At 42.8% G+C, this 7,882-nt stretch overlaps 2 protein-coding genes across 2 annotated transcripts in view; one reads left to right on the top strand and one right to left on the bottom strand.

Moving 5' to 3' along the window:
• The window catches only part of T265_07447 (hypothetical protein), a gene marked incomplete at both ends in the record, with an annotated part of 17,697 nt that extends 12,134 nt beyond the window's left edge, over positions 1-5,563 (top strand). Inside the window, one exon of the mRNA XM_009172976.1 lies at positions 5,034-5,563. Within this exon, the coding sequence (XP_009171240.1) occupies positions 5,034-5,193 (160 nt within the window). The remainder of the gene's footprint in view (positions 1-5,033) is intronic.
• T265_14298 (hypothetical protein) overlaps positions 1-6,935 on the bottom strand; it is a gene marked incomplete at both ends in the record, with an annotated part of 34,861 nt that extends 27,926 nt beyond the window's left edge. The window contains 3 exons of the mRNA XM_009172997.1: positions 475-719; positions 3,947-4,613; positions 6,914-6,935. Coding sequence (XP_009171261.1) covers positions 475-719; positions 3,947-4,613; positions 6,914-6,928 — 927 coding nt within the window. The remainder of the gene's footprint in view (positions 1-474; positions 720-3,946; positions 4,614-6,913) is intronic.
• Between the last annotated feature and the right edge of the window lie 947 nt (positions 6,936-7,882).

Below are 7,882 nucleotides of genomic sequence, written 5' to 3'. Positions count from 1 at the left end.
TGCACGAGCGCCATTGAGGGCGCGACTGGGCCATGTCTGATAATGTCTCTAGCCATTGATGTGGCCCGTCTCGGGGTCCCCATCCAGGAAGACGGCAGTGACCAGCGCAGCTGAGTTTGCTGGTAATGGCCTTCATACTTCGCTGCCAAGTCATTGTTTGACCGCCTCTGGCTCTCTTCCACCCTTCACATGGTTGGGCGAAAAGAGCCCTTCGAGGAAGTCGGGCGATTGGCATACGCAGCACGTGGCCAAGCCAACGCAACCTGTGCAGTGTGATCAATTCATCTATCGAGGGTGAGTTATTTCTCCCGAATACCGTTCGATATGTTCTTCAAAGGAATTAACCTCCCGCTGAAAATCTCACTGATTAGAAAGCACAAAAACTCTAGGCACAACCTAGAATTTGCAGCTGAAAATAGGACAAAATATCTGTGAACCAAATTGGTGATTCAAACGAATGTTGAATTAGCTCACCTTATCACACCTCGTTCCGTAATAATTAGGTTTGCACACACACCGAATTGCGTGCACTTCACTTCCGTAAGTCCGAACACCACCTGAATCAGCATTCGCGGTGACTGCCCCACGATACAATGTTCCACGGGGATCACAGTCGCCACTGAGGGCACCATACTTGAAATTGCATGATTTCGATTGTTCGAACCATGTGGCATTTGGTAAACATTGGCAATAGTAGTATTCTCGGTTGGGTAACTGGGCTAGACAAAAATAAAACCCGAAGTCTCATGGCAGGCTTGATGGGAATGGATGGAACCTTAGTTTGCATCTATTTGCAGATAAGTGTATTTCATTGATGATCAGACTGTCTTTAGCAGATGTGAACGATGGGACTCAGTGTACAGCGGATTTGGTGGAAAAAGAACTGTTTCAGTGCTAATATATTACGAAACTTGGTGAAATATATGGAATTGTGAGTACACGAAATCTGATCAGGTGAATCCTCACAAGTAAGTCTTCGTTTCAGGAACCTGCGACGCGGCGAAAAGGACTGCTGGAATGAAGTTACTCATCAGTCCTCAATTTGGTACTGATGCTTCGCGTTAGATTCTCATTTCTCCCACAGATGAGTCTATTCTAAATTCTTTCGTTGGTAAAAAAAACTTGATGTGAAGGAGTAAATTCCTCGAAAGTGAGCATTTAAGTAGGTATCTATCTGAGTAGTCACCTAAAACATTCTTCCAGGTCGATCACAGATCATTGACCACCATTTTAGGTGAGTCGGCTTAACCCTGATTCCATATCTACGAAGGCGAGTGTCTGGAAGCAGGTCAACAGTTTGGGCTGATGAAATCGTCGCGGCCCAACGAAAGGACGATAGCCATGTTTCTTACTGTTTTTCAAGTTATATTTGGCTGTAAACAGTGTCGGCGGTATCAGAGAAGCAACTGATGGCAAATCCTCACAAAGTTGATGATATGGCTCTTGTTGGTTGTTGTCCTGATGCTTTAACCGGTAAGTAGTACATCTTCGGCTGCTTCCGTGGTTGGAAATTTCCATTTTAAGAAGCTTAATCTTAGAAAGCTCTTTCATGTCGTATTTTGGGATTTTAGAATTCTCCTGGATGTCTGTAATAACAGAAAATCATTACCATACACTATTTCTCAAGGACGTTCGGTAGACATTACCTATTTATCAGAAGTCAGGATGCCCGTGTATACCTCTGGATCTGATACATCCTTTTAGTTCTGGTAAATAAAATGTAACATTTGCACCCAGTAATCCATATCAAATGTGATTTTGTCAGTAAACCCGAATGGTTTTGGAACTGCACTGATGACGTTGAAGAGATCACTAGTCAGTAGGACAGTGATAATCCTACGCGCACAACCATTTGGTTCCGAGTTTTACGATAAACCTTTGAGTAATGCCCACACCGAATCTCAAAATGAGGCGGTGAGTACGGTCCTGACTCTCATAGATTTCTCTAATTTCAAGGGACAACACAAAACGGAGGTTAAACCTCAGATTCTCGGATGACAGTTACTGACAGGTACTGACTCTATCCCTGTAACAGCTGACTAGCAAGTTACCGTCTGCTACGGAAAACCAGCACTTCATAGTGACTGTTTCTTTAAGCTGGTCCGTAAAAAGATCATTTTGGTAATTTTTGGGTCTATGGTGGGATTTTTTGAGAACCTAAGTGACTTGATTTTCACCTAATACACTCATTGTGCAAGCACGCGAATTCTCAAGGACGGTTTTTGATGACGTTTAATGATTTTGATGATTTTCTCTTAAACGTCGTAACAGTGCACACTAAGTTGTCACTTCGAATACTGCTTAAGGCACATTAATTTCGGACGCTTTCATATTAAACTTGTGATTACGATGACTGCCGGTCATTGCGCAGACTTCCTTGGTTTCCCTAGGCCTCGATGGTTATCCGGTCACCTCAGAATCATCTGTTCATTAGTGACAGTCTAACATGCGGGTTTCTTGGTGCGTGTTGATTGATTAGTTGAAGGCAGTTACGTCTGTGATGCTACCTGACTGGGAAGTCCTGATCAATCGATACAAACAGGAGTGTTACTTAGTCATCGTTCGAGCCAATCACATTGCTCAAGCGTGAACATAATCGTTTGTTTAAATGTGCTAATTCAGTTCCGTCCAGTGTGCTTCATTGGAATAGTGGTAACACACTGGCTCCGCATGTCGTATGTCCGGAGTTCACTCTCTGGTACAGTCAAAGAACTGCACTGCTGAGTCAACTCATGTCCAGTGTTTACCCCCTTTGGTGTGGATTCACCAGAATAATAGCGCGAAGTCAGAAAAAGAACTGTCCAAACATAAGCGACATGAAGATGTACTACTTATTAGTCAAATTATCGAAGCAAATCAGTAGTTGGTTAGAACCAGATACGGTTGGAGAAAGGGATTGTCTTTGGCGCAAAGCCGAGTCTAAAACTTCAAGATATTTGGCAGTTGGAAAATTTGACGACTGATTTGTCCGTCTCTGTAGACATCACCTCGAGTTAGCGCTCAAAAAACCTATTTTGCGATGTGGTCTCTCCTGATATGCAATTAACGGAATATAATCAAATGAAACATCACAAACCGAAAAAATACTGCGAAATAAAGGAAGCAATGGCATAGAGACTTGCGGATACTTTATACGGTTAGTTTGATTTTCTAGTGGTTTGTGCTAAATTCAAGACGAGAGTTCCGAAAGTTCTGGGCTGTTTTTAGATACGAATGGTTAAAGTTACTGTAGCTAGATTCAATGGACAAAAACAATTCCCCTGAAACGAGCATATTGGTTATTCGACCCTGTTAACCATGCTGAGCAGCTGTAGAACACACTTGTTGTGGGTGATTTTTACAGCAGAATCCTGTACTTGGCAAGGCCTGGAAAGTTTAATCTGATCAAATTTAATGATCAAGTTTTTCAAATTAACCTGTCTAAAAAATTCAGTGTAATCAACGACTGAGCTTTTCCCTAGTTTACCTCTTTACTTCATATGTGAGCCTATCCCATGACAGAATAGTGCAGGATTTTCCTTTTTCAAAATTTTTTTGCCAGAATTGAGAGACGTCTTGCTGGATGACTCCAATGTCTCCGATAGGCGGAGTGCAGGATATTTTTGGTCTTTTTCGCGAGGAATTTCAAACATATTTTCAGAAGTAGTTTGTGGTTCAAGGTAAGAGATAGTCCCTTTGAGGTGTTAAAATTCAGCGGAAAAGCCTGGGTAACAAAGGAAAGCCGTCGCGTTTGAGGAGTGATCTCTATTCAGTTTTTTTAAAAATAGCGACAGCTGTTGCACTTACGTTAAGCTTAAAAGCTGAAGGTAAACATCCACTGTGGTCAAAGTCGACCTCCTTAGCTGATTAAAGACTGTAATTCTTTCAGCCATTCTAGTGTTAACAAAGTAATTCAACTCCACTGGGACAGTGCATTGAATATTTTGTCCATCGATATCCAACTTACAGTGAATTGATGGTTGACACTGACGAGATATGTACGGTGAATGGCTTGATGGGAAGCCGCAAGGCTTATAGCGTGATAATGACTCCGAAGTTCCGACACCACTGAGTGGTCTGTCGGGCGCTCCACATGCATTCGGACAAAGTTGGTGGTAATCTGGGTGTACAGTAAACCTAGCGTTTCGGAAATCATACTCGTTTTTGAAGTAGTGTCGTTTTAGGCAGAACAGACTGACAAATTGCATGCGCGATTCAGACACAGTGGGGGAGTAAGGAATAGTCGTTGATGGGGTTTCCACGGAAGATACTGCCATCCCAAACAAACGTTTTGTCGTTTTGTAGTGCTGATGCAATAGCCGTATAATCTGTTTTTCGTCCAACGCAGGGTCTGTTAAACAAATATCATCTGACTCCTTCTGGAAGAAATAGAGGTGGTTTAGGCGACCCTGTGTTTCGTTTTTTGGTTCAATCACAGGTAGCGCTTCCGTTCCAAATCGACTATTCTTGAAGCCAACAAGGGCGTCGGTTCTTTCGGGGCCAGGAAGATTGTGCAACAGTGGGAAAAACAAATAAGGGTCGTTGCCTGATGCTTCCGTGTTTGAAGTTGCATTCTCCGCACTTTGTGCAGTCAACATGGCTGCATTAAGCATGCAAATAGCCAAGTGTATGAACTGAAAAAGATAGCAGTAGACTCCAGAAAGGTTACAAAAAACGGTTTATCCCAAAAACATAACGTGATGTCATCGGAGGAGTGAACAATCAAGGTTTAACAAATTTTGGTTGGAAAAAAGCTCTTTGTATCATTTGATTGAAATCAATACCGGCTTCATTAAAGCACAGCATCTGGTGTGAGCTGTTCTTGTGACTACAATTCCGAGGCAGGAGAAGTAACAAGTTCAACCTAGTAAACACATACTGCATATGAAAACGCAACTGAGATTACAAATTCACACTTATTGTTTTCCTTTTTTGTGCGTCCCTTTTCCATTTTATTGGTTGCCTTCTGTGGTAGCTTCTGGGCCTCTTCATGATAAAGTATTCAGTAACTCCTAAAGCTATGTAAACATTTATTCCCATTGCTTCCTTTCTAGCTCGAAGGAGTTGGAACAACTGACTTATCGCCAAATTTTCAAACCACAGACTTCAGCAACACTAAAGTCATTGGCAGATTCGCAAAGAACCTGCTACCCTGAGCAAATAAGCTATCTCAAGCTCAAGTCCACTACCGCTGTCCGCTGGAAACTAGTTTAATCACAACATGGGACTCCCTATATGAACTCATGGATTGCCTTCTTGTGGAGGCACTACCTGAAGAAGACAACGGAACCTCTTCTCTCCTACTAGGCTATCTCTCTGGAGAAAAATGGCGGTATTTGGAACAGACCGACATGTTCATTCCGTGATCATTTTTTTCACCCAAAGCAAACATGATTTAGAAACTCGGCGATTGCACCTACTTGATGAGCCCCAAGGAGGGCGAAACCGCTTGACGGCTGTCGACGAATTTTCAGCCACCTTATGAGTAGTGCAATACGAGTGTGAGATAAAAAACTTTCAAGCGCTTACATGTATCGAATCATTTCTCCGTGTTCACTGTGCGCTCAGGGTCTTTTGTTATCTCACGGCTCTGCACGGTTTGTGCACAAAGGATTACTACTGGATGCCAAGCAGTATTCTTCACTCATATGAATGTTGGGTTTTCGGGAGGACCTCTTTACATCAATAATGCCTAGAAATATTAGCAGATCGACCAAACTAGATGTAATTACTCCGAACCAGAGAATAAGAGCCACTGACAAATCTTTTCGGGTGAATTCAGCCCCTTTTGTCCTGCACAGAATAGGAGACGCCAACGTGAAAACAGCGGAGCTATCAGTGGAAGAACCATCTAGCCACCTTTGTCTCATTAAATTTCCAACCAGGCTGATTGTGTTGGCCCGCAGGGAAACTTGTATTTACTAGGTTACAGAAAACAGTAGCCGTTTGGCTAAGTCTCCTCTCCGATGATAGTAGACGGTGAAACAAGGACCGTGGTTCCTTTGTTTTGACTACTCAACTATGTCAGCATCGTGCCATCTAGAACTTGCACGAAATTGTAAAAGGTGTCAAAGTCCTCATCACCGGTTTCCTCCAGATACCCATCTCTTTAATCGATTTCACTTCTGGCCGTTAATCAATTAACGTCCACCTCATTCTCTTCGGAAACTATGAACAAATACAGGTGGGAAAAAGTACCAACCTGATGGGGGCTGCTGGTTCCCCTTTGATTGGTGCGGAAAGGTGTGCAAGTTAATGGACCAGACTTAGTGAACAAATCAATAGGCACCTAATAAACAAACAATAGAGGCGCCCGAGCTACCAGTGAATGGAAGAAGGCCTTTGCTTTGGTTTTCGGACCATTCCGGGCTGAGCATTGGTCCTGGTCGTTCAGCACAGTCTTCACATTCGGGATTAGCATATACCCTGGGAATGATGTGTGTGGCGCCTTGGCTTCTTTGAAAAAGGCGAGTCTAGCAGAAGTTCCACGTGGATGGTGGTTGTTGATGCATGTACGGGAAGTATCTTGTATATTTTGTTTACATATTTTTAGTCGGCTACTCAAAACCTATGCATTTTTGGGATGCTGGATTATTTGCCCGTCGTGTACGTAACAGTACACAGTACATTATGGCCTGGTTGTCATCAATTTTCGCTCCGATCTATCCGTTTACCTGATGGATAGCTGTTCTACCAATTCATGGAAATAGCTGCTGAACTACGATGCTCCAAGAAAGCTTTCTGCGAAAAGAAATTGTGAATTTCATCGGCGAAAAAATGTTGCATCAAAGGAAAGGCAAAGCTCTATTCATTCTGTAAAGAGTGGTGGCAAGGCAGCATCAATGAAAATACGAACTTTTCAATGTTTTCCTACGGTACAGTCTTCTGGAAGTAAAAACACATAGAATTGTTAAAATATATAACAATAACTTACTACGTGAAGAACCATCCTCACTGGGATTATTTTTTGAAGCAACTAAATCAATAAGCACGTGCATTCTTAGGGTACCTTGAACGAAGTAAATCAATAACAGATGTATCGTCTAACAAGCAAAAGCCTAGGAAGCCTTATACTTTGTCAGTCTTCACCACCAAAAAAGCGTTCCAAGTTTTGAAGGCAACGAGTGGAGATAAGAACTATTATTACTAGCAAGTTTCTCAGCATTTCTGAAAAGTTGGAAATCGTTTCACACTGTACTTCAGACAGGACTTGCTTATCCTTGCGTTGCGGGGACCTGGTACCACAAAGCCTACGTATAGACACCAGGTATAGGATTTTGAAAAATTATCGGTCTATAAGGAGTAGAATTTCATGGAAATTCAACCGGTTACTTGCCCAAAAAATTAAAATTAATGAGGAACGATGTAACTTATCTTTTTTTAACCAGAAATGAGGAAACAAACTGTGAGGCTGGACAAGGATGGCCTAAATAGAGACGTGGTCGCTGTGACGGTAAGGACGTAATTTTTTATTAGGAGAGTGTGGTCGTAGGTTTGTTCACTGGGCAATTTGTTCGCAAACGTTTCACCACCAATCGAGGTGGCATCATCAGTGAGTTATTGGGGAGCGCAGTTGTGCGTAGCGGTGGTTTGGAAATTGTGCGTTCAGTAGTGTTACGTATGTTAATATACGTGCTTGTAGCCGGGGTAACCTTTGAGCGCGATTAGTTGTTCGGTCGGGCGGTTCCATTGGTTGCTCTGTTATCCCGTGTCCTCATTCGCTGCTGCCCACGTGACCTTTGAGCTTGGCATCCCTCGCCGTCGTAGCCTGGTCGAGTTGCGGCTTGTGACCTTTATTGATTCCTTGTTCCTTTGTTTGTGAATCCGAAATTCGGTCCTCCTTGAGTGTTCCGGTTGAGATGTTGGTCTTTTGCGTAAACTGGATCAAGTTCGATGAACGTGG

Source organism: Opisthorchis viverrini (assembly GCF_000715545.1).
Source record: "Opisthorchis viverrini unplaced genomic scaffold opera_v5_179, whole genome shotgun sequence".
NCBI classification, from domain to species: Eukaryota; Metazoa; Platyhelminthes; class Trematoda; order Opisthorchiida; family Opisthorchiidae; genus Opisthorchis; species Opisthorchis viverrini.
The sequence above is the reverse complement of the archived record's forward strand: the minus strand, read 5'-3'. Positions and strand labels throughout refer to the sequence as shown.